This window comes from Carassius carassius, chromosome 18, assembly GCF_963082965.1.
Source record: "Carassius carassius chromosome 18, fCarCar2.1, whole genome shotgun sequence".
Taxonomy (NCBI): domain Eukaryota; kingdom Metazoa; phylum Chordata; class Actinopteri; order Cypriniformes; family Cyprinidae; genus Carassius; species Carassius carassius.
In genome coordinates, this window is record NC_081772.1 from 9,100,789 (window position 1) to 9,128,599 (window position 27,811).

General features: G+C 38.9%; 2 protein-coding genes across 3 annotated transcripts in view; both read right to left on the reverse strand.

Annotated features, from left to right (window-relative positions):
- LOC132092291 (serine/threonine-protein kinase MRCK alpha-like) overlaps positions 1-27,811 on the reverse strand; it is a 56,629-nt gene that overhangs the window by 25,051 nt on the left and 3,767 nt on the right. For both annotated transcript variants that reach the window (XM_059498463.1, XM_059498462.1), the window contains exons 2-5: positions 4,243-4,334; positions 1,434-1,517; positions 1,142-1,237; positions 565-713 (exon numbers count right to left, since the gene is read on the reverse strand). In XM_059498463.1, coding sequence (XP_059354446.1) covers positions 565-713; positions 1,142-1,237; positions 1,434-1,517; positions 4,243-4,334 — 421 coding nt within the window. The remainder of the gene's footprint in view (positions 1-564; positions 714-1,141; positions 1,238-1,433; positions 1,518-4,242; positions 4,335-27,811) is intronic.
- Positions 24,136-26,820, reverse strand: LOC132092839 (E3 SUMO-protein ligase ZBED1-like). Its single transcript, XM_059499275.1, has 3 exons — positions 26,367-26,820; positions 25,264-25,892; positions 24,136-25,176 (listed from the first exon to the last, which is right to left on the reverse strand). Exons 1-3 carry the CDS (start codon positions 26,818-26,820, stop codon positions 24,790-24,792), a joined length of 1,470 nt encoding a protein of 489 aa, XP_059355258.1. The 3' UTR covers positions 24,136-24,789.

Below are 27,811 nucleotides of genomic sequence, written 5' to 3' on the forward strand. Positions count from 1 at the left end.
AGCTGTTTTTTTTTCATTTACAATCTTTTTTTGTGAAAACAGACCAAAATACTGATGACTCGTGTTGCACTACACAGATTTTCATCCAATCAAATTCTCTCTATAATGAGAATGTCCCTCCCTCTAATACTACCTGTAACTAACTAGAAAATAAGGTCATGGCATTAACTATTTAATACACCTCACCCAAACATCTGGTTTCAAACATGTTTTGGCTGGTTAACAAGGCATCTGCTTTCAAATGTCATAAAAAAAAATATTTTCTATAAATAAAAGAGTTTTACAAGCAAATCAGGTTACAAAATGGATTGCTGTGTACAGTAGGTCAGTGAAAGGATTATACATTTATTGATATGGAAACAAAAAAGTAATAAATTGACTTCTAAAGCCACTTTTTAATATCTATTCAATGCTTATGTCTGCCACAATGATGTCTTTAAATTATCATAATTTGGGGGTTCAGCAAATAGTGACATGTGTCATTAATTTGATTAATCAGTGAGCATTTAATTCAGTCACATTTTTAACTGATTAACAACCCTAGTTTAAAGAGTCGAGACCCACCTGTGAACATAATGTAGCTTATGCACAGAGTCAACAGCCAAGACCATTTCGGCCAGATAGAACTTGGCCATGTCCTCAGGCAAACGATCTTCAAATTTACTGAGCAGAGTCAACAGGTCTCCCCCTACATAGTAGTCCATCACCAGGTACTGGAAGGAGAGAAAAACAGGAAGTGAATAAGACAGAAGTAAAGAAACAAAAATAATGGGAAACAAGGATATCAATCACAGGCAGTCTACATCTTTTAAATTTCCTTTACCCTTGGATTAACCCATCCCATCTCAATTATCCATGACATTCTTTCATTCAAAACCTATTTAGCGTTCTCTTCCTCCAGTTTCATTCATTCACACTCCCACTCATGAACCTGAACTCAAAATGATAATTCATATTAGAGCCCCTCTTCTCCAGTCACACTATATACAGCACAGCACAGATAAATATATAGTCTGCTATACAACAGTGTCCCTTGAAACTCTGTAAGCAATGATTAATGATCATTACATTATCTCCTTCTCAGAACCTTATCAAGTGAACGTGAATCAGACCCAATGTGAGCTTGAGAGTTCTCACACACCAAGTTGTTCTCATCCTGGAAAGCATAGTGTAACGTCGTGATCCACTGACTGTTCCCGTTCACCAGCACGTCCCGTTCCTCCCGAAAACATGCAGTCTGAAAAAAAGGGGTAAAATGTCAAAGAAAACCATCATCTGAATGATAAAGACTGATGCTAACTGCATCAAGAGTTGTACATGATATAAAAATCAGTCTTGAGAAAACCATTACTGTTATTTGCAGCTAAAGCAGTTTGGTTTGAACCAAATCTGCTGAATAAAAGGAAGAGATGTCTGTAAAAACATCAGCTCACCTCAGCCCTTTTAAGCATTTCCCATTTGTTGAGAATCTTCATGGCAAATACTTTGTCTGCATTTTTCACCTTTACTACAGCAACCTGTAAGGAGGACGAGAACATCAGTCCTGATGAACATCATTTGACCTGGAAACAGTGTTTTTATTGGCATTCATAAAAGTGTTACTCAGCTCGCTTAAAGGCATTGCTATTCATTCATTGAAGAAAAGTACAGCAGATTATGAGAAGATATATATATAATACCAGATTTGTACATCTCTACTGGGGTCAAGTCTGCAGAATCTTATTGCAAGTAAAACCTTAAACCTATTAAATAATTAAATTCAACTTTGAAGAAATGTACTCCTGCAGTACCCTTTTTTTCAGGATTTTTTGATAAACAGCATTTAAGGAACAGCATCTATTAAAATAATAATAACATTATTAATGTCAGTCTGACAGTAAACTGCAAATTCAATCAAAAGTTCAAATACAAATATAAATCAGATGCGTGTGAATGTCATGAAATCACAGTGCTAGGAAAGTGAACTTCTTATGATCTTATCTAGCATCTGCCTTGATGTGTGATGTCTTCACTCTATTAAATGATGATCAGAGAACATAACAATGTTCTGGCAATGTTTAGTGACTTGATCCAGAAGGAGCACTCTGTTTTTGGCTCTGACATTGATGATAGAAGAGGCTCCTTCAAAGTTCTTTGCTCTTCGCTTGCTGTCATCAAGCATGTGATGACATCTTCAGAGATTCCCCTTTTCTGCACCCTACACATCAACTCATACACTACAAGACCAGGAAAACTACTGAAACATGCAGCACTCTCATAGAAATGTGTGGGTCTGTTCATATTAAAAAAAAATACACACAACTCTGCGAGAGGGCTACATGTCTCAGTACTTGAATGGTCTCTTATTTATGAGACAGTTCTTTCTTTCTTTCTTTCTTTTTTTCTATTTATTTATAGGACCATTGTGATATTTTTTATGACAGTCACACATTTCCATCCTGTCTTTTTGTTGTTGTTTTTTATCAGCACAAACTGAATTCAATAAATCAAACACTAATATAATATACGCTCATAGTATGCTATAGTGCTTACTGTAGAGTACACTCTACAAATATTTCTAGTATTTAAACATTTTAATTAAAAAAATGCATTACAGTAAGTGGCATTTAAATGTGACAATGCAAATGCACCATGCAAAAAAATAAAGTAATTATGTTAAAATATAAGGACAGCTGTTATTTTTATTTTATTTTTTTAATTCAGTAGCAGCTACTGGCTCAGCAGTCTCCACAGGAAATGTTGTCATTTGCCCTTCTTCTCTTCGCCCAAGCCTATCCTGATCCATCAGGAGATGAAAGTGTGTGACCTATCCTCAATCTGTTCCTTTGCACATTTTCTCACAGCTGCATGGCTTCCTTTCTGGTGTTATTTTGGAAACAGGCGCACATCAAGCAGAACAGACTTTCTGCTAGCTTTCCATGAGCTGTTGATTCCAGTTGGACTGAAGTTAGCAGACGCTAGACTGGAAACCCTGTCGAGTGGTGTGTCAGATGAAAACGTTCCCATTGAGGAGGGTGCAGATGAATCATAGCTCACCAGACATTGACAAATGCAGAAAAACCGACGGACTGACACATTGCCCTTTAAAACCTACTTTAATCTCAAGGATCTTTGATGTATTTCCATCCACCCAATCCAGTCTTTTTACAGACATAGTTGTTTAAAGCAGATCTGTATGTCAAAGGATTAGCTAAAGGAAAATTTGGTCATCATTTACTCACTATCCTGTCGCTCCCGAAACCATATGACTTTCTTTTTTTTATGGAAAACATAAGGAGAAACGTCTAATAATATGCTGGTTACTTCCTGAATGTGGACTAAAGCTTTCAAGCATAAATGGGGGGGGGGGGGGGGGGGTACCATAAAATGATCAGAAAATCATCATCAGTCTGTACAACTTGTACACAATGTTTCAAGTCATGGCCTAAGAGAGTCAGACTTGTAACCCAAAGGTTGTGGGTTCGAGTCTCTGTTCAGACAGGAATTGTCGGTGGGGGGATTGAATGACCAGCGCTCTTTTCCGCCCTCAATACCACGACCCCAAAATGCTCCCTGGATGCCACAAAAAAAATCTGCCCACTGCTCCGGGTGTGTGTTCACAGTGTTTGTGTTTGTGGGTGTTTGTTCTCTACTCACTGCTGTGTGTGTGCACTTTGGATGGGTTAAATGCAGAGCACAAATTCCGAGTATGGGTCACAATACTTGGCTACACATCACCTCACTTTCACTTTCAGAGCTGCAAAAATATTCCTTGAATATTAACTTTTTGTATTCTGTGGAAGAAAAGGAGCCGCACTGGTTACAAAAAGGGTGAGTATTTTTATTTTTGGGTGAACTATTCCTTGAACTCAACTTGGAAACGTCCAAGTGCTCAGTCACTGCGAAAATAAAACCTAAATACAAATTTCATAAACCATTTGCTGGGGATTTTAAACATGGCTCCAATCCAATATTCCCACTTCATGTGGCATTCTGAACAGCCAAGCCTCACTGAGTAACCTAAGGTTTCCTGGCCTACCTTTACACCACACATTCCCCAGTGACTACATCACACATCTGTCAATACAAAAGAACATTAACTGCCTCGGGCTCTCAGAAGTACAGCATGAAGAAGTTCCTTACCCTGCAACATACCTGTGCTTGCGGGTTAAGCAGTATATTAACTAATAATGCAAAGGGGCTCTTATGGAATAAAAAACAACAACAATAGAATGTACCAAATGTAGTCAAAACAATAAATACCTCTCCAAACGCTCCCCGTCCAATCACCTTCAGGATCTCGAAATCTTCCTTGTGCAAGCGCATCTGTTTCACCTTGGATGTAAAAGGTTTGGCTGTAGATATTAAAAGGGACAAAATCAGTAAAACAGAAATAAATAAATAAAACAATAATAAAAAGAAAGTCAAAAACTAAAAACCAAATACACTACAAAAGGTTGGGGTCAGAAAGATTTTAAAAGAAATATTATACTTTTATTCAGCATTGAATTAATCAAAAGTGACAGTTAAAGGTATTCATAATGTTACAAAATATTTTCTATTTCAGATCAATTATGAAATAGAAAGTTTCCATTCATTAAATAATACTGAAAAAAATTATCACAAAAATATTTTGTGTTTTCAACACTGATTGCACTAAATCAGCATATTAGAATGATTTCTAAATGATCATATGAGACTGATTAATTGAGTAATGAATGCAGAAAATTCAGATTTGCCATCACATGAATAAATTATCGTTTTCATTTTATTAAAATATAAAAAAAATTATAATAATAATAGTATTTCACAGTATTACTGTTTTTAAAAATAAAATAAATGGAGCCCTAATGAGCATAAAAACCTTTCAAAAATCTTAACATTTTGAACAGTTATTGCCAATATATTTATTTATTAAAAAACAATGCTGGAAAAAAATGATTTGTGTCGAATAAAATTCATTTTCAAATTAACTATTATTTGAAACATTCTTTTGTAAATATTACGTAAAATACTGAAATCTTCCACTGCATCAATGTGGTGCGTGTGTTATTCCCAGAAGAGGGGATGATCTCAACCGCAGTGCGATAAGGATAAAAGTCTGCCATGTTTATCCTCAACAAGAGTATAAACACGCCTCCCACACCTGCCATCATCAGTCTATGCAGCTCTAAACTTAACATTTCAGAATGAGGTAAGCTTGACCTTCCTAAAACATCTTTTTACAAAATTCGACCTCATCTAATGGCTCTCATACACATCACTGAGGTGTTCTGTTGCCAACTTTTTAGCAACAGCACACTGTCACATTGTGAAAAGGTACCACCCCAGTAACAGCTTGGGGTGAAAACTTTTTACCAACAAAAATTACAAAAAATTTCATTAAAGGGGTCATATGATGCTTTTTAAAAGATCATTATTTTGAGTATTTGGTGTAACATAATATGTCGACATGCTTTAACATTCTTTTTCAAATACTGTACATTATTTTAGGTCCTCTCTTAAACGCGTTGTTCTCTACAAAGTCCCTCCTTCCGACAAGCGCAGTCTGCTCCGATTGGCCAACTGACCCAGTGCATACTAGTGATTGACCGAACACCGTAAGAACTCCTTGGAAATGTACAATATCTCAATATTTGACAAAGTATTGTTATTAAAGGTTTTAAGACAACAACCATCCAGAACACGAAAGCACTTTAGCACTCTGCAATTTCTTTCTTAAAAATCTAGTTATTTTCACTATCTAATAATATAAACTAAGAATAAATAAAATGTTTCCACACAATATTCTAATTCTATTTAAGGGGTCATTACTCTGTTGTAGTTACAGCATCATGCCTTTCAGAGCAAATAAGTTGGTAGATCACCAAGGTACAATTGGTGGCTCCAAGGCATTTTGTTCCCAGCAGGCCTTCATTACCCAGCCAGGTCATGACGTATCATCAGAACTGCTCCACATTACTACTGTAATTACACTTAAGCACTGACGCTCTGCTAATCTAACAGTTGTCACAGTCTCATATCAGCAGCAGCTACTCTATCACACACCCTGCTGACAGCTAAAAACATGCTAATAATACCAGCAAAGTGTAAACACTATTGAGTAGGTACTATGAACAAAGTGTTACAGCACAATAGGAGTCATTTTATAAATAAATAATACTATTTTATATTATAAGTTTATACTTATTCATTTTTTGCTGGAAATATGATTTCTAAAAATAAATCACATATACATTAATTAATAAACAAAGAATAATAGTACTATATAATTATTAATTAATTAATTAATTAATTAATATATAATTATAATGAATACTATATAATTCAACTTAATTTAGTTATCTAAATCTTATATGAATCATATTTAAATTAAGATTAAATAGACACGTTCCAATGGCAATTTTTGGATAACCTATTTAAATAAAAATACTTATAAAAGGTATACTTATAAAGACATAAATCATTTGATTGATTTTTTTTTTTTGGAACTTGATGGTTACAAGCCTATAGATAATTGTAAGTCTGTCATCAGATAAAAAATTTGAACATTATGAAACATTATGCAAAACATATATATTAAATAGAAAACCATAAAATTCATATGCTAAATTCTGACTGGATGTATCAACTTCATACAGCCCAGCCTAACCACTGAGAATGAATAAAAATGACCTCAGACATCCCTGGATAGAATCAGCCACGCTTGACCCCTAAGAAACAGTTTTGACATGAGTAAACGGCGGCCACATGTTAAAATAATTGTGACACTGCAGTGGAAGTCATGCTTTACATCATACACACCATTGACTACATACAATCAGGCATAACACTCGTAACCAACAACCACTAGAGTCCTAAAAGACGCCTCTGTTCCACAGGCAGCATGGACTGCAGAACAACAACTGAATAATAAACAATTCACAAGAATGAATCGCCACTACCCACATCATAATGGGACCTGCAAGGCTCTTTAGAGAGTAAAAACTAATAAACAGAGACCGAGCGAGGGGCCCATGCATGGAGAAATCCATCCGATACCTGTGCATTATCATAAAGCCAGCTCAACCCTTTGTATCTAAGTATCAGTTGGTTAACAATATTAGCTTTAGCGATGCTTCTCTTGTTCAATTTCGTTAGCAGAACAATAGCTATACAGTATCACTCACCTGAAAACCTAATAAAAGAACACGGGCATGCCAAACATAGCAACAGTTGCCATGACAAATGAGAGTGAGGTAATCTGCAGTGCTGTAAATGTAAACTTCTTCGCCACATTGTTCACTGTAGGGCTTTTTATGATCCTTTAAAGGATATTTGGTATTAGTGAGGTTGTACAAATCAGGTTTTTTTTAGTATCATCTGCTCAATTTTTAATCAAGTTTTTTATATTACGAATTAGATTTTGAGGTTTTAGTAATTTGTGTATTTTCATAATTTTTAATATCTCTCTATAGTTTTTATAAATCTTATTTTATACATTTTATAAAAATGTATTTTAATAATACTAACAACTTTTTAACGAAGTACTAAAATAAATGAAAATAAGTTTATATGCATATATATATATATATATATATATATATATATATATATATACATACATACAAATACATACATACATACATACATATTTTATTTTTGTGTTAATACATATAATAATAATAATAATAATAATACATATTTTTTTATGTTTTTTAAATTTCTATTTTAGTAGCTAAAGTTTTAGTTTCAGTTCTTAAGCCTGGTACAAAGGGACAACATATATGCAAAATAAGAATACTGAGGCTTTAAAAGAAAGTGTCAACCTAAACTTATTGGCATTGTGGGACTGGAAAAACACGTCCCATCTTCGCGTCTCCTAACAGACTGGTTAAGGGTGTGCGTGACACAGTGCTTGTGAGAATCTGTGCGTGCTTGTGTACATCTGCCCTCCCTGCTGTATGTGGGGGACAGGCATGTGAGCAAAGAAAGATGCAAAGAGGAATACTAGGCCTTGAGTGTGTGTTCCCACATCCACTCCTCTGGCAGGGGGACATCTGGAAGCCATAATAGAGATTATTTACGGCCACAGTGAGGTAACAACGCAAAAATGCTGCTTCCAGAAGAACACGTCTCAGCTCCTGGAGCTAAAAGACCTGAGGATGGCCTTCCTCTGCCGTAACCAGAGAGGCTAATAAGGCATTGAGAGTATTAACACAAATGCACAGTTATGACAATCACAATGCGCTCAGGCCTCTGCAACTTTAAGAAGCAGAGGCTATGCTAATGCAAACAGTGAAACATCATAATGAAATTCTACTTTACAACATAGGTGTCATGTGAAATATGCTTCAATATTTACATTCAATAAGAACACAGCAGACACTTTTGTAGCCCTCTCTGACACGCACACACAGAAAGGTTTTAACCAAGTCAACCGAAATTTTCTAAACATTTTATTTCAATAACTTTATTAACTTATAAGGTTTAATGATTTGACCAATTGGTCTTTGGAAAGCCTACAACAATTTTATCTTCAATTCACATTGTCACTCACATGGTGTCTATGAAAAATAATAATAATAATAATAATTTTATATATATATAATATATATTTAATTCAATTGAATGTTATCTTCATTTCCCATTGTCTCTCACATGGTCTCTATGAATAAAAATTGTGAAAGGCCTAAAAGAAAAAGAAAAAAATGAAACACAATTACAATGTCTAAATTATTGAATACTCAAGAAAAAAAATTGTATTATTATTATTAGTTTAAACCATATTTCAGGCAAAAAAAATTATATAAGAAAATACAAAACTATTCATATAATATAATCCACAAAAACACACACATACAAACATAATATAGAAATTGAGTTTAATATGAAAAATTAATATGCTCTAACAATATCAGATTTCCACTCTTCGATTATCATGACCAAAATAATTCACATTAACCACATTATTGTAAAATGTATATAAAAAAAGAAACGAAAAATTGAACAGAATTTCGAAAAATACAATAATAATTTATTTGTCTAAAAGAACAGATTTACTACTAATAATAAAACCATAATTTATTTGTTTTTGTTCTTTTTTTACTTACTATATGAATATGGCCTGCCAATTCCTTAATATTTTGCTTAATCTGAAATTCCCAGCACATCAAAACTGCTGCAGCTAATAACAGCCATAAATAAGACGAGTCCCAACAGACTGAATAAATTACATTTACAGAATGAAGGATCCAGAACAGGGGATCCCTTTCATACATGCAATGGCAGCCTGTGTTATTAAACAAGGTGGCAGGATATCTAATGAATAAAAGAAAGTCATGGGTGCTTTCAATCCCTAAGGCAAAGTCATGGCTCATAGTACCATGTAGTTAGCAGGGGGTGATATATGAAACCCTACATGAGGACAGGAAAAAGCATTAAATCATTAATAAGTACCAAACATACATAAACATGCCTGAGAATCACTTTCATACTACATAAACATGCAATGGGGCGATAAATTGTGTTTAATGCTAGAGTGAGCACCCACGACGCCCAAACTCCCAAAGCAATATACACCACCCCTAAAGCATCCCCTATTGCCATTGAAGCATGATAGCTTGGCTTGTGTCAGACAAGACATTTGTCTAAACCACTGCAACGCACAAACAGGATATCCCCAAAATACAAGCCAGAAGAAGAGCTCTCAGGATGAACAAAGCTCTTGGATGTTTCAGGGCTCCTGTGCTAATGTTCATCAAAAAACAAATGTAAACAGACGAGGTAGGTGAAGAATCGGCCATTAGACATAGAAACGGATGCATCATGCTGTACTTGCATTAATAGAGCAAGAGTGCAAAACAAACAGGCCTTTTAGCACAGGCAGCTATTCAAAAAATGTACTGAATGCAGGAAGGTTATGTGACAAATGACATAAACAGAAACTCTGCACACAAAAGACGGAGATGATGACATGTGATGGTAAACACGTCAAAAACGTGTGTTACCCTTTACTGCATTTCTGGTCCCTGCAGCTCTCTGTGCACCAGCAATCGCATGACCCATTTTGTAGCATGATCCAGCACAGCAATCCCCTACTTTTTCCATTTACAAAAATACACAGATGCTACTGCACCAAGTAAAATGAAGTTAAAATACAACAAGCAACATTCACCTTTAAAAAGAACACCATGTGAACACCATGTGCCCTGCATTCAAAGACCCACACAAAATGAAAGAAACAGATGTGCTAACCTGCTGATTTTATCATTAACATCATGCCTAAAGTCTCAAGTGAAAAACAGATTGCATTTTCAATGCACATTATAAGTTTAAGCAACCCAAACCAAGCAGAAGTGAGTTTGTGTGGAGCAGCTTTCAATGCAAGCCCATCTAGGATGCTGAAAACACGTAAAAGAACACAGGTGTACACACTAAAACATATTTTGAGATTTCATTATTTTTTTTTTTGTGCAACCCTACTTAATAAAATAATAATAACCTTATAGCATCATAGTCCAAGTCTACTGAAACCAAAAGACTGATTTCTGTGAAGAACAGTTGTAAGTCACTAAAAATCTCACATGGCAGCCTTGGTTGCCATTCACCTTCATTAAATGGAAAAAAGCAGATGGGACATACAGCTATAAATATTGGCATTCTACAGAAGTACGCCATGAGGGTGAGTAAATGATGACAGAATTTTCATTTATGGGTGAACTACTACTTTAACCCAAGACTTGTACATCAGTAGAGCCTGTCCACACAGTAAAAAACGTTGGGTTTTTTTTTTTTTACGTAACCGTTGGGTTACACATATTGGGTCAATGTGTTGGGTTATCTTAAAATTTGTTGGGTCATTTTTTTTTTCGTCGTTGGGTTATTTTTAGTTATAACCCAACTGTTGGGTTAAATATGTTTCCCGCTTCACTCCGGTTAAAATTTTAAAGGTCCAGTCAGCGACTAGTCCCTTTAGTCCGTTTGTTTCCCCCAGAGAGGAATCGTATTCCTGTTTGTTCGCCATCATTAATACTGTCACGATTATTAGATGGAGTGCCCATGAACTTCATTAGAGGGCACTCCACTCAGGACCATTCCACCCATCAACCACCAGATGTCACTTGGACACTAGCACCTCTCATACTGTTGCACCACACCCGAACTACATTACCCATGAGTCACTGCATCACAATCACCCTGCCACACCTGCACCTCATTCATCAGCCAATTTCCTTGCCACACCTGCACCTCATTTACACACACACATAAAAGCAGCACACTCACTCTCACTCAAGGCGAAGTCTTGTCTAGCCTGTCTAACATTTCCGAGCGTTTCTCCCTGTGTTTTGTCATTCCCGTGTTTGATCTTCGGACTGATTACTCCGACTCTGATTCTCTGCTGCCTGCCCCGATCTCTGCTTGTTTCTGGTTTCGACTCTGGTTATCCCTGACACACCTGACGCCATTCCTGATTTCTGCCTGTTTGACCATTCTTTAATAAAGCGCTGCATTTGGATCCGAACGTCTCTGGCTCATCATTACAGAAGACTTCGCCACTCAGGATCCAGCAGCTTTTTGTGTGGACACTGGTCAGGTATGGAGATGGCAAGCCTATTAGCCCTCAAGCAGGGCACTGGATCACTCGAGGAATATGTACAAGAGTACTTAGGCCTCACCTTTTTCTCTGATCTGCCGGATTTTGTGCTGATTGACTTTTTTTGTGATGGGCTAAATGAACCACTAAGGTCACGAGTAATCAGTGAGGGTCCCCGCTCATCTCTTAGTCAGTTTATGGACTATGCACTGCTGATTGTTGGCTCAACATTCACTGTGGGTGTCGCAGAGGCACACGACCCTGGACTCACTCACGTCATGGCCGCCAGCCCCGTCGACTTTCCAGAGTCAGGTCAAGTCACTACTAACACCCAAAAGTCAAGTAAAACAACAGTGAAATTTCATGAGTCGAGTCAGGTTCCAGTGAACTCTCCAGAGTCGGGTCAGGTTCCAGTGAACTCTCCAGAGTCGGGTCAGGTTCCAGTGAACTCTCCAGAGTCGGGTCAGGTTCCAGTGAACTCTCCAGAGTCGGGTCAGGTTCCAGTGAACTCTCCAGAGTCGAGTCAGGTTCCAGTGAACTCTCCAGAGTCGAGTCAGGTTCCAGTGAACTCTCCAGAGTCGAGTCAGGTTCCAGTGAACTCTCCAGAGTCGAGTCAGGTTCCAGTGAACTCTCCAGAGTCGAGTCAGGTTCCAGTGAACTCTCCAGAGTCGAGTCAGGTTCCAGTGAACTCTCCAGAGTCAGGGCGAGTCAGGTTCCAGTGAACTCTCCAGAGTCAGGGCGAGTCAGGTTCCAGTGAACTCTCCAGAGTCAGGGCTAGTCAGGTTCCAGTGAACTCTCCAGAGTCAGGGCTAGTCAGGTTCCAGTGAACTCTCCAGAGTCAGGGCTAGTCAGGTTCCAGTGAACTCTCCAGAGTCAGGGCTAGTCAGGTTCCAGTGAACTCTCCAGAGTCAGGGCTAGTCAGGTTCCAGTGAACTCTCCAGAGTCAGGGCTAGTCAGGTTCCAGTGAACTCTCCAGAGTCAGGGCTAGTCAGGTTCCAGTGAACTCTCCAGAGTCAGGGCTAGTCAGGTTCCAGTGAACTCTCCAGAGTCAGGGCTAGTCAGGTTCCAGTGAACTCTCCAGAGTCAGGGCTAGTCAGGTTCCAGTGAACTCTCCAGAGTCAGGGCTAGTCAGGTTCCAGTGAACTCTCCAGAGTCAGGGCTAGTCAGGTTCCAGTGAACTCTCCAGAGTCAGGGCTAGTCAGGTTCCAGTGAACTCTCCAGAGTCAGGGCTAGTCAGGTTCCAGTGAACTCTCCAGAGTCAGGGCTAGTCAGGTTCCAGTGAACTCTCCAGAGTCAGGGCTAGTCAGGTTCCAGTGAACTCTCCAGAGTCAGGGCTAGTCAGGTTCCAGTGAACTCTCCAGAGTCAGGGCTAGTCACCATGGACTTTCCAGAGTCAGGGCTAGTCACCATGGACTTTCCAGAGTCAGGGCTAGTCACCATGGACTTTCCAGAGTCAGGGCTAGTCACCATGGACTTTCCAGAGTCAGGGCTAGTCACCATGGACTTTCCAGAGTCAGGGCTAGTCACCATGGACTTTCCAGAGTCAGGGCTAGTCACCATGGACTTTCCAGAGTCAGGGCTAGTCACCATGGACTTTCCAGAGTCAGGGCTAGTCACCATGGACTTTCCAGAGTCAGGGCTAGTCACCATGGACTTTCCAGAGCCAGGGCTAGTCACCATGGACTTTCCAGAGCCAGGGCTAGTCACCATGGACTTTCCAGAGCCAGGGCTAGTCACCATGGACTTTCCAGAGCCAAGGCTAGTCACTGGTGTTCTTCATAGACAGAGTCAAGTCATCAATGATCTTCATGAGCAAAGTCAAGTCATCAATGATCTTCATGAGCAAAGTCAAGTCATCAATGATCTTCATGAGCAAAGTCAAGTCATCAATGATCTTCATGAGCAAAGTCAAGTCACCATTTACCTCCATGAACTAAGTCAAGTCACAGTTGATCCTCAGGAACCAAGTCAAGTCACCAACGATTTTCATGAGCAAAGTCAAGTCACCATTAACCTTCATGAGCAAAGTCAAGTCAACATTAACGTTCATGAGCAAAGTCAAGTCACCATTAACCTCTGTGAACTAAGTCAAGTCACCAACGATCTTCATGAGCAAAGTCAAGTCACCATTAACCTCCGTGAACTAAGACAAGTCACCAACGATCTTCATGAGCAAAGTCAAGTCATCAACGATCTTCATGAGCAAAGTCAAGTCATCAACGATCTTCATGAGCAAAGTCAAGTCACCATTAACCTCCGTGAACTAAGTCAAGTCACAGTTGATCCTCAGGAACCAAGTCAAGTCACCAACGATTTTCATGAGCAAAGTCAAGTCACCAACGATCTTCATGAGCAAAGTCAAGTCACCATTAACCTTCATGAGCAAAGTCAAGTCACCATTAACCTTCATGAGCAAAGTCAAGTCACCATTAACCTCCGTGTACTAAGTCAAGTCACCAACGATCTTCATGAGCAAAATCAAGTCATCAACGATCTTCATGAGCAAAGTCAAGTCACCATTAACCTCCGTGAACTAAGTCAAGTCATCAATGATCTTCATGAGCAAAGTCAAGTCATCAATGATCTTCATGAGCAAAGTCAAGTCATCAATGATCTTCATGAGCAAAGTCAAGTCATCAATGATCTTCATGAGCAAAGTCAAGTCATCAATGATCTTCATGAGCAAAGTCAAGTCACCATTAACCTCCATGAACTAAGTCAAGTCACAGTTGATCCTCAGGAACCAAGTCAAGTCACCAACGATCTTCATGAGCAAAGTCAAGTCACCAACGATCTTCATGAGCAAAGTCAAGTCATTAATGATCTTCATGAGCAAAGTCAAGTCATCAATGATCTTCATGAACCCAATCAAATCACCAAAGATCTACCAGAGCCTCGTCACATCTCAGCCGAACTGCCAGAGCCTCGTCACATCTCAGAGCTCTCGTCCTATCCGGTCACGGCCAGGGAGGCCGTCAATGAGCTCTCATTCATTCTGGTCTGGGCTACGGAGACCATCCACCAACTCTCTGTCTGTCCTGTCATGGCCACGGAGGTCCTCCATGAACTAACCGCCTGCCCTGTAATGGCCAAGGAGGCCAGGCTACCATCTCATCACGGCCACGGAGGCCGCTATTAACCTGTCAATGTTCTCTGTTTCAGTCCCACCTGAGCAGACTTGCGGTCCGGTGCCATCGACTCCACTGTGGTGGTCCTCTGCTTCGCCCTGGTGGGCTTCTGTCCCGTCTGCTCGGCTGTGGTGGTCCTCTGCTCCGCCCTGGTGGGCTTCTGTCCCGTCTGCTCGGCTGTGGTGGTCCTCTGCTCCGCCCTGGTGGGCTTCTGTCCTGTCTGCTCGGCTGTGGTGGTCCTCTGCTCCGCCCTGGTGGGCTTCTGTCCCGTCTGCTCGGCTGTGGTGGTCCTCTGCACCGCCCTGGTGGGCTTCTGTCCCGTCTGCTCGGCTGTGGTGGTCCTCTGCACCGCCCTGGTTGGCTTCTGTCCCGTCTTCTCAGCTGTGGTGGTCCTCTGCTCCGCCCTGGTGGGCTTCTGTCCCATCTTCTCAGCTGTGGTGGTCCTCTACTCCTCCCTGGTGGGCTCCAGCTCCACCTGCTCCACTCTGGTGGGCTGCCACGCCACCTGCTCTGCCTTGGTGGACCCTTGTTCCAGAGTTAGGCCCATGGCGGGCTCCCGTTCCCGAGTTAAGCCCATGGCGGGCCCCTGTTTCCTATGCCAGGCCTATGGGCTATGTCACGATTATTAGATGGAGTGCCCATGAACTTCATTAGAGGGCACTCCACTCAGGACCATTCCACCCATCAACCACCAGATGTCACTTGGACACTAGCACCTCTCATACTGTTGCACCACACCCGAACTACATTACCCATGAGTCACTGCATCACAATCACCCTGCCACACCTGCACCTCATTCATCAGCCAATTTCCTTGCCACACCTGCACCTCATTTACACACACACATAAAAGCAGCACACTCACTCTCACTCAAGGCGAAGTCTTGTCTAGCCTGTCTAACATTTCCGAGCGTTTCTCCCTGTGTTTTGTCATTCCCGTGTTTGATCTTCGGACTGATTACTCCGACTCTGATTCTCTGCTGCCTGCCCCGATCTCTGCTTGTTTCTGGTTTCGACTCTGGTTATCCCTGACACACCTGACGCCATTCCTGATTTCTGCCTGTTTGACCATTCTTTAATAAAGCGCTGCATTTGGATCCGAACGTCTCTGGCTCATCATTACAAATACATTAAAAGATTAGCTGCAAAACTAAAGTTGATAAAAATGTCTGGTGAAATGTGAAAGTTTGACGAAATCATAAGAATTAAGCTAGAAAAGCCACACGGACTATTTATCGGATCGGACCACTGAAAGAAGCTGCTCGAGCGAGCTGTGAGCTCACACATCAGTCATGCGACAGACAACAGACTCCGCGAGAACCGTTTGAATGAACCTGCAATTTTCTGTTATAAAAGTTTAAATCCCAGACGAAAAAAAATGCGCGCAGTCATGAGGCAATCCGCGCTTTCAGCGGAAATTTATACCAGTGCCCTAAATTTACATAACGTTAATGTTACTCCTACAACCAACCTTTAAGAGGGGGGCATAAAACACCACCAGCACCAGTGCACCAGCACTAATTAATTGTACAGTAATAATTTGTATGGTTTATTCATATTGAATATTGTTATGCATCTATCAGAATACCCTATAATTACAGCAATTTCTCTTATGAAGCTAGATTGATTGACATGTTTTTTAAATGTGTTGTAATAATATTTTTATACTTATGTTTTAGACAATGGACGTTTTCGTGAAGGACAAATTGCAAAAATAGAATTTCTGCCTGTTAATTGAAACATTTCAAGGTAAGTAATCAATTTAAATTAATGATACATAAGTTTTCAATTTTACTTAGACCTATGACTTCCAAAAATTTTGAAAAAAGACAAATGAGGTGAAATAAGTGTATTGTTGCATTCTGTCCAACAAAGCTTCCTTTAATTTACAGTGTACTTTTGTTCCTCCCTACAAGTCCAAATCAGTCAAAGGGTAAAGGGTGGTAAAATTTATGGAAAATTGGTGTGCACATCATACACGGAAATGAAGCAGTCCTTCATTGACATTCAACCTGTAAGTAAAAGCAAAACTTAAAATTACAGTGCCCTGTGTAATCAAGTCACCTTTATTTATTTTGTAGAAGACACACGCTGTACAATACAAATCGTTCCAAGAAGATAAAAAAAAAACAATTATGACAGAATTTTAATTTATGGGTGAACTATCACTTTAACCAATTTAAATTCGCTATAGCTTTTAACTCATTTAAATTCACTCATTTGTAAAGTGAGTGTATCAATGAAATATCATCACAATGCATGTTAACTGAACTTTTTTTTTATTATTCTTTTAAGGTTGGCACTAATTAGTGCTGTACTTGAATCATGAGACAATCCAGAATCCACATGTCCTGGTGCTTGGTGACAAGGAAAACTCCTCCCAAGTTTTTATTATTTTAAACATGGAGACGATGGAACAGAAGACGATACTACAAGCAGTCGATCTGTGTTTCAAACTTTTCTTTGTATATGACATCTAGTACCTAAAGCCCTTTGCTCATATTTGAGAGTTTTTGTAACACACAGTCTTTAATAGTTTCTTCTGCACACTGTCTCTTCCTTAAAAACTTTGTATTTTGTAATCAGTAAAAAACTTTTTTATTTTATTGATCATCAGTAGGTCCAGCAGCTGGTATATTTTTATTATTATTACTTGATTTTATGATTATTTTTTGTTTTATTATTATATGTTAGGTTCATTTTATTTGAAAGTCGTAATATTTGCCAAGTATGGTAACCCATATTCGGAATTGGTGCTCTGCATTTAACCCATCCACGTGCACACACACAGCAGTGAGAAGTAAACACACACCCGGAGCACTGGGTAGCCATATCCAGCGTCCGGAGAACAACCGGGGGTTCAGTGCCTTGCTCAAGGGCACTTCAGCCATGGGTATAGAGGGTGGAAGAGAGCGCTGTTCATTCATTCCCTCCACATACAACTCCTGCCAGCACCGAGACTCAAACCTGTGACTTTCGGGTTACAGGTCCAACTCTCTAACCATTAAGCCACAGCTGTGAACTGTATTTGCACGTTTGTGTACATCTTGAAAATGTCAGTTGTTTTTTTCACATTCTTGTACATTTAGATAAAATATTTTAAAAATATATTTGTAAATGTGTTATTTGCATATTAAAATAAAATCTGTAATTTACAACAAAGTAGTTTCAAAATATGGTTGTATTAAGTCATTTTTAATAAAAATACTGATGTTAATTAATATAAATAATTAACTTAACTGTTGGGTAACTTTTAACCCAACAGGATTTTAACCCAATGGGTTGGGTTGAAATAACCCACAGATGGGAAGGTGCTATACCAACCCATAGCTGGGTTACAGGTTGGGTTATTTTTAAGCCAACATTTTTTAGTGTGCACAGAAGCTGGATGTGTCAACAAAATAAGGGTAGTGTATGATATTGTTTCATGTGAGGCTCAAGGTGATTAAAAATAGCTTTGCCATTTCTCAGAACCAACAGTTATACAGACAACTTAGCAGGAAAGCAGAACGGTCATATCCCTCAGAGAAGATCACATAGTCGTCCAACAACTTGACATTGACACAAGAGCTGTGAAAGTTTTCTACAGACTGCCTGCTCTTACGCTCAATTGGAAGGGACTTAAAAATACAGCATTAGTTTTTCAGTCAACATAATACCACAGAGTCACCTCCCTTTGGCAAAATATGTCATGGTAGATGTAACTCTATCCTACTGTATTTTCTCAGAACAGAGGAGTGAATGAAATCTTGCTGGACGTTTCCTACCACGACTGACTGACTGAAAACCCTGGAGGCAGTCAGGGAACTTCACCACCCATGTAATATGTTCAAATTATCATCACTGTCATCATAACCGTTATTATCTTAATTGCTGATCAACTTCGCTGGAACATGCCACTGTGAAATTTTAATTTGGGCTAGACACTGTCTGTCAAATGTAGTTTCCCATTTGAAGCAAACATCAAACCCTATTATTAACCTGCAATTTGTAACTTGATCCATACACAAATGCTTCTCACTGTATTGTTCACAGGAGAATAAATGGATAGTTCACTTTTAATTTAATTTGTCATCATTTACTCACCCTCATGTTGTTTCAAAACAGCATGACTATTAAAAAGGATATTTTTAAAGAATGTACAAGGCATTTTGATTTATTGTTTCATTTAAAAAACAAAATCAGATCTGAATGTGAGCTTGCAGTCAACTGTAAGAAAGTGGCAGGTTTTATGCAAATTAAATTCTTCAAGAAGCCACCAGAGAGAAGTCAGTCATTTCACCAAAAGGTTTATGACATTTTAATTTAGTGCTGTTTTGAAAATCGATTAATCTAATTATTATTGAAGCGATTAGTCGAGTACTCGTTGATTATTTCACAGATTAATCCATAGGCTAAACCCCTAACAGCATTTTTTTGTTTGTTTGTAGTTTTATACAACTTTCCCACACTACTGCTTTGGCTTCATTTGCACTTCTCATATGTCTTCTTCTATTGGACTACAGCTGGGAGGGCTGAATTACAGTCTTGCACTACAGCACCTCACTGGTCGAACCTTGTTACTGCAGGCCCTTACATTATTAGTCATATGACAAATGACTTTTCGACAATAAATATATTTGTCAACAATAGTTTATTGTTGACGTTGTCAATAATGTTGACTAATCATTTTAGCCCTATTTTGAATACAAATATAAGAATGTAAAAAAGAAAATTATATGTGCAGGGTTTCATTTTTTGTAATAAAATAAATAACAAGTATTTAGAAAATATACCTTGTAAATTTTTATTTCATGCTGACTTTATATTGTACATTTTATAAATGTTATATTTTTATAAATATATATTTAGTTTTTCTGAGGCACTTAAAAGTAAGATAAATCTATGCACATATTGCACGTTTTCCCAGTGTTCTCTGTACAATCATTCACAGAAAGCGGCACATGTTTACTGTTTTTCCACACCAAAATATTATTATAGTATAATCTATTTTTGGTCAAAAGAAAAAAACTGTGTTTGGTCTCTTTACATGTGAGTCAGATGGTCTTTTCTTATTTAAGTGGGCAGCTCGTGGCCAGAATAAGCTTTGGACTAGTGTTTTGCCATTTACTCATAGTCTGGCTTAGCAAGACACAAGTCATAGACATAAGTTAAAACAAAATTCATGTTGAGAATCAAATATTGGAACTCTGACTCAAGTGAACTCTTTATACAATGACACAAAGCAGTCATGGTCTAAAGCTGCCACAAACCCCCATTTTTCAGCAGCAAGAATAAATGAAAGACACAAAAAGGCTATATATACATTGCAGTACTCAAGTGAAGACACTTTCTAGGCCACAGTCAATCCCTTAGGTTGGAAACAACTACTAATTACAACCTACAAAGGAACGGTGTCAGCGCTAGGTCTTGAAACTGTAAGTATCCCAAAAATATGCATTTGGCGAAACATGTTCCAACAAGACTCGAAACAAATGCACACAAGAGTTCAAAAAGTGGACCGGCTCTCAAAGAAAGATGTTGCAAAACACGTTGACTGATGACAGCCAGGTGGGGGAGGCTAACCATGTTCTTTCAGCTCTACTGAACAGCCGACACGCAAATACCGCCTCAACCGCAAAGCCCTCTAAAAACGCACATTGTTTGGATGTGTATTATGAAACCGAATTATTTAACAACCAAAACAGAAGCATAACTGGAATTAAATTCAAACTGGTACCTTCCTCCTACAACAACATGAATTATATATGGAGTCATGTATGTGAAAACCCCCCGTCTTTAAAAAAAAAAAAAAAAAAAAACTTCCCCCATCCATGGAGCATCCCCTCGCACACATGCCCTTCCTCGTAACCCCCCACAGCAGGCCAGATACATGCTGACAGCACTCATAATGAGAGGACTTATCTCTGACCTTGATATATTTGACATGTGACAGCCATCAACATTGCCTCTAATATAGTCTACTGTACTGCCTGAGTGCCAAACACACCCACAAGAACCCCTTTGGTTTAGGCCTGGAATGTAAGATGGGGCATTTGTTGAGACGAAAAGCAGTAGAAACACTCTTCAATTCTGTTACCAGACTGGGCTTTATCTCTCTGCTATTTTCCATGTCTATGGGCCTTGGATGATGAAGAATCACAAGCTCATGTTTCAAAACCTAGTCAGCTAAGGCAGCATCCCAACAGCAATGTAACCTCAAAAAAGAAATTACAATAGATTATAACGGTGTTTGATGAGGCAGCATGTTGCTAAGCTAACAGCAATGATATAAGTTTAGGGATGCATGATATATCAGCAACCATATCAGTATCGGCCGATAAATGTTCAATTTCACCGCTTTGTTATCGACATGATAAGAAAATTTGGCCAATATATTAAAGCTGATAAATAATGCATTATTTTTTGCAGAGACACTTCAGATAAACACTGTTCACCACAATGGTTTTGAATTGCTTGGAATATGACTGGAAACATTTCGAAAAAAGGACAAGGGTTAATCTGTCATACAGGCAACATAAAATTCGAATTTCAGTCTATTAAAATGTCTGTTTAATTATCTGTATTTTCATCTTACAAACCTAACTAAACTGTGTACACTGTTTTACAGCTAAGCAGCTAGCTATTACAGCAATTCAGCTTAACTATTCATCTCAGGGGTGCAGCATTTTTAGCATGCAGGAGTAATTACCTAAAATACTTGGCATTTACAATTTGGAAAGCTTGTGAAATCTTCATCAAGTTTAGGTCATGCGTGATATTTACTGAAGTGTGAGGGTATTTTTGTCATTTGGAAATCTCATGAGGTAGATTGGACCGATACGTACAAGTACAGCTGCCATGTTTATGGGGTCAGCCAAGATAACCAACAGACAAAAATTACTACAACCACAGGATTTCCTCATTGTGTGTTACTCGAAGCTGTTTCATCGTGCTGCATGGCTGGCAAGAGCTTTCCGTGGTCCTCGAGGACTGGAATCTATGATGCAAAACAAAAATGCATGCCTACTGAAAGAGAAACCAAACCAAAACCGCTGAACCCGCAAATCACTGTACAAATCATTCAGTGTCTACACTGAAAACACTTCAGGAGAAAAAACCTATGTGCTGTTAGCTTATCATTTGAGACTAAAATTTCATGCAAGTAATTCTATATTCAAGAAGCTACTATTGCTAGTGTTCCTAGTCATTTTACAATGGCTTTGAATGTCACTCATCCCATCAGAATTTAGAGTCGGAATGGTTTTAGAAGTCATATTTTTAGTCTTTATTGAATGTTGAGGTCTAAACTCTGGGTCACTTTGTGTCACAGCTTACTAATGCATGTAGTAGCATTCTGATAGGATGGTCTACTGTTCCAGTGCATCAAAGCTCAAGGGCACACACCAAAAATACACACACACACACAAAGTATTCAGGCACATAAATCAGGAAGCAGCAAAGGCAAAGTCTAAGTGATAACTGTCCATGCAACATTACAGGCGATCTGCCACCCTTTTTATATATCACAAACCTGGCACATATTTAATTAATTTATTTATAAGATATATTTTGATTTTCTTTTTATTTTCTCATACATTAAAAGTCAAAAGGGTCCAATGTTGTTTTGCAATGGTGTTGAAAGTTTTCATTTTTGGGTGAACTATTCCTTTAAAGTAACGGAATTGGGTTCTAAAATAAAATTTACCAATTTTATAAAAATAACCAAATTACCCTGTATGTAAAGGTGTATAGTTAGTCACAAAAAAAATGCTATCAGACATGTACACCTTTCTTTTGTAGAACACAAAATATATATTTTAAAAGGTTCCCGTTTGCTTTTTTTTTTTTCCTTTTTTTTTTTTTTGTAGTTGTTGTTTTTTTGTCCATACAATGAAAGTAAATGGGTTCCAATATTATTTTTCAATCCTGATGAGTAAATGACAAAATTTTCATTTTTGGGTGAACTACACTTTAAATATTACACACTTGAGTTACATATTAAATCTATCCACTTTATATATACACATATACAGCTGCAGAAATACAAAAGCATTTGGCTTTTGTTCACAACACGGTCAACTGTCACCTGACACAAATGGTTTACTTAGATCTCAAATGGCGAATGAAACTGAGTGTCCATTATTTTGCTCTGCCAAAGCTGGTACACAGAAGATACCTATTAAGAGACTGGCCAGTCTGTGATGCATAGAGAGGAAAACCGACAACATAGTGTAGGCATCATACAGCTGACAAATGAGCCTCTTCACCCTGCACATCAGAGCAGCAAAGACCTAGAGCTCTGAGTCAGCACTTCCATGCAAATCTGGCCCAGAGTGCAGCAATTCCTCATCTACAGTGTGCAAGGAGGGTCTCAGAGCACCGATGCACTGCAGCATTGGCTATCTGACAACTGGTGTGTGTTATCTCGAATAACAGATCTCTGCTAGCGAAAACACCCTAAACATGTGTCTAGAATGCGTTACAATACATATACAATAACAAAAACATTTACTTTTCCCATATTTCTGTGTGCTGTTACAGCTCCAGGCATGGGCGGGTGTTTAAGTGTATAATGTTAGCTCTAAATAAGACGTTCCAGTTTGACTGCTGGAGGGTTTGCTGGAATGAGGGACCGGAGTGGGAATGGAGACAGATGAGGGAGAAGAGGTGAATTCTTTGGCTTTAAACCATACTATTACAGCCAAGCGATCCGAGCCAAGCCCTCCACAGGAGAAACATCATGTGACAGGGAAGAACAATGCATCCAGATCTCTACATTGCTGAGGCGTTATTTTGGAATTTTGGCATTGCTCTTGCACCTCAGTGTAGAGCAGCTCAATGTCTGGCATGCTTTACATTTTAGCAGGACATCTATGTAATACAGCCATATTTATGTCCAGTGACCTCACTTTTAAATGTAATGAATAAAAATAAAAATATGAATAAGCAATAAAATAAATAATAATTCAACTGGAAAAATGCACAAAAAGGTTTTCTCGTGTAAAACAAAAAGTCCCAAACAATACTGTAGTCATACCACGGCACGATGATGTATCAGATGTTAATACCATGGTATTTTGATTGATATACTATTATAGTATTTATTTATATTTTGGACTTATATTTTTTTATATTTTCATTTTTCATCTTATTTCAGTTAGTTAGCCAAGGACATGTTGGAGGACGTTTACAAGACAATTACCATTTCAGTCTTTCTACTTAAGAATTTCATGTTTCATATAATGTGTTACTTGCCTTTTTTGTAATTATTTGTGAAATGTACCAGCAATTTCTGGGTGAAAACTGTTTCAAAGCATACCATTTTCAGCTTACCATTGCATTTACACTATACACACCAATTAAATTCACTGAATATCATAATATTATCAGAGCAACATGTCCAAAAACTGTGGTATGTACTTTTTTGCAAATGAAAACGTCTGAACAATATTTCCACTGGTCAAAGGTAAGGCTGAACGATTTGGGAAAATAATCTAATTGCGATTTTTTTCCCCAATATTGCGATTGCGATTTAATATGCGATTTGTTTTGTAAAGATTTTTTTATCCTCTTTTTTCCCCAACAAAACGTAATGAATTATTTAAATATGACCAACACAATATTAGATGCATTTAGTGTGAAATGTTCTTTCCCATAGGCTGGGCCTATTTGTTATAATTAAATTAAAACATGTATGACTTGAAATAAATGACATTTTTATTGAACTGCTCGTTGCAGAAACATCTATGGCTTTGCCACTGTGCATTTCAATAATTTAAACAAAGGTATGCGCACTTTGTAAACACTGTGTGCAAAATTTACAGTCTGAAGAAAAAAATAATTAAAAATAATAATTATCTTACTGCTCCAAAGTCAGTAACATTTCACACAACTGCAACAGCATTTGCTTTGAAAATATTTAGTAAAATCAAAATAAATAAAGTTATAAATAAAAAAATGGAGAAATGCACTTTTAAATTAGACAAAAACTATTTGAATATTATAATTTGGAATAGATCAACCTCACTTATCAAGTACACAACAATAACACACCACACAGACTAAAGTTCACTACGAGTATGGCACTGCCAGCTATAATGATCCAACAGTTTTGTTCTCAGTGGCTCACAGGTTTTTTGCTAAGAAAACCAGAATATTGACTTTTGCTGGCTTCAAGGATGAGCGAGTGCAAGTCACAATATTCCCTCCTGTGCTAAAAAGACGCTCTGAGGGAGCGCTTGTGGCAGGTACACAAAGATACTTGCGGGCCATGATGCACAACTGTGGGTAGCTGATCTTGTGCACCCTCCACCAAGCCAAGGGATCATCTTCTCCATCAATGGTAGGAGTCATCAGGTAATTGTTTAACTCTGCCTCTGCGACATCTTCAACAGGCAAAGAAGGAGAGGCTGCACTGGTCTTGAAAAAACTGCCAAGAGACCTCTTCGCCTTTTCCCCCAAGGGCTGTGCACTTTGAGGCATCTGAACAGTTTCAGTACGAGACCTCTTCTCCTATTAGATAAAAACAACAGCCATTAGTTTTCCAGTTAGATTTTACAGAAAAATTGTGTTTTTGTGAAATACATAATTATCATTTACCCGATGATATGTACGCTGTGCTAAGTCTACCATCTCTGTCTTCAGTCGGGTCTTGATAGCAGGGATGTTGTCAGTACTGATGTACTGTATTTTGAACCTAGGGTCCAGGAAACAGGCAACATCCAAAAGCTCCTGGATGTTTGGGTCTCCATATTTATTATTGAGGTATGCTAGGACTTTGGTTTTTATTGATTTAGTCAGGTCAGTGTCCTCAGCATCTTCAGCCAGGACTGATGTGGCAAAAAGGTGAAGAACTGGCTTGAGGTAGGAGATGCTCACATACTCCTCTCCAGAAAGAGCATCAGTAAATTCCAGTAGAGGATGCAGTGCCTTGTGAATCGACTCCAACACATCAATATCTTGCCAGGTTGGGATGAGGGAGCGTGCATATCGATCTCCAGACAATACCTGAGAAATGGCTTTGGCCTGTTCAAGCACTCTAGCAATCATCATTTCTTTAGATCCCCATCTTGTTGGGCACTCCGTTATGAGGTTGTGCTCAGGGAGTTTGAGCTCCCTCTGTGCCTCCATCAGTGCTGCCTTCTTCTTCCAACTGTGGGAAAAGTGTCCCACCAGCTTCCTGCACAGTGCTGTTGCCCTTGACACTCTGTCATCTTTGAGTGCATTTTCTGAAAGAAATAGAAAGTAGTGTATTACACACAATTAAATTTGAGTTTTGTGATTCAAGGCTATCACTATTACACACTCACATTCTCTGTCATTCTAAAATGCACACATCCACACCCCTGTCCTCTCTCTCTCTCTCTCTCTCTCTCTCTCACACACACACACACACACACACACACACACACACACACACACACACACACTTTTTGTGTTTATTTAGAACATGTAAAAAAACAAAAACAAACAAAAAAACAAAAATGCAGGTGGCCATTCCACAACAGACATAAAATCAAAACATAATATTTCAATTTACATATTAGAAAAGGAGTGGGAGGAAATATTAATTTAATGAATCCCCAACTACACATAATTTATATATTTGTATCCAGCTTATTACTAATCGACGCATCTCTCTCTTTTGCGCGCACGCACACACACACACACACACACACACACACACGCGCGACATAACTTACCAATGGCAAGATGTAATCTGTGCCCAAAACACTGGAGCCTCGTCCATTCATTAAGCCGCGCAGCCAGAACCATATTTGACGCGTTGTCCGTCGTGATGCAGACGTGATTCTCCTCGTGGAGATCCCAGCTGGCAAGCCCTTCTCTCAGGCCGGCTGCAATATTTTCCCCTGTGTGGTCGTCTGGGAAGTAGGTAGTTTGTAGGCAGCGAGCTCTGAGGTTGAAATCTTCATCAATAAGATGGACTGTAAGACTCTGGTAAGGCTCAGCTGTGCGGCTTGACCACATATCTGTAGTGCTAGCAAAAAACTCCACCGTTTTAACCTCCGCGGCGACTTTCTCTTTACACTTTTTGTACAGCTCCGGTATGGCAGTCTGACTGAAGTATGTACGGGAGGGTATATTGTACCGTTTATCAAGCGTATATGTCAATGCCACGAATCCAGGCTTGGTCATCGTGCTGAGAGGCATCATATCTTTGGCTATGAACTCGGTTATTGCCCGAGTGATTTCCCCGTGCCGTTTTGAATTACGTTCATACGGAGTGACACTTTCGAACATTTCGGTCAGTGATCCCTGTCTTGAGGTATTTGGCCTGTCTGGCGCACTGGTGCTCGGTATTTTGGTCATACAACTGTCATACATTGATTTGTGGTATTTTTTTAAGTGCTGAAACAAGTTTGTAGTGTTACCCCGTGAAGTCGCAACGGGAGCACGGCATGCTCTGCATAACACCTGAAGCTGTGCAGCATCTTCTTTTTTGAAACCAAAATAGTTCCACACCACCGACGTGCTGTTCCTCTTTGAGATTAAAGTCGCAGCTGTGTCAGTTACTGACTGTTCCGTCGAGGCAGAGGCCATTGCGCTACAGGTTAAAGATGAACTGACAGGATGAAAAGTTGTTGCAGCCGAGTTCTCCGCTCTTTCGCTCGCGTCACGTGCCCACCTCAAATCGCGCACGTAGCGATTAGAAAATCGCATTTTCTCATATCGCGATATTATCGCAAATGCAATTAATCGTTCAGCCTTAGTCAAAGGCTTCCATGTAGACAGTAAGCAAATTTGGTTTTGTACTGACAGTGCAAAATACTCTATATTCTTGTAGGTTTTGGAACAAATCTGAAGGAATACCTGTTTAACATACTGCACTGCTTAATAAATGTATCATATGGGAAACACCGTCAAACAGTTCCCTCAAGCTACCTCCAATCTTCTTCAGGGTCATTCAAGGGAAAACGAATGAAAAGCTGAAGTATGTATACCTCTTTGCCAATTGGCCCAAGATCCATTTCAGTTAAAAGCCCAGGGAGTCTGCATGAATTCACTCTTTCACAATGAAAATAATCAGAACAATACAATATGGCTCTGGGTCACTGGTCTAGACTTGGTTGGCGATGGAAGCACAGGAAATATGAATGAATCATTCATTATGTGTCTTGCACGGTTA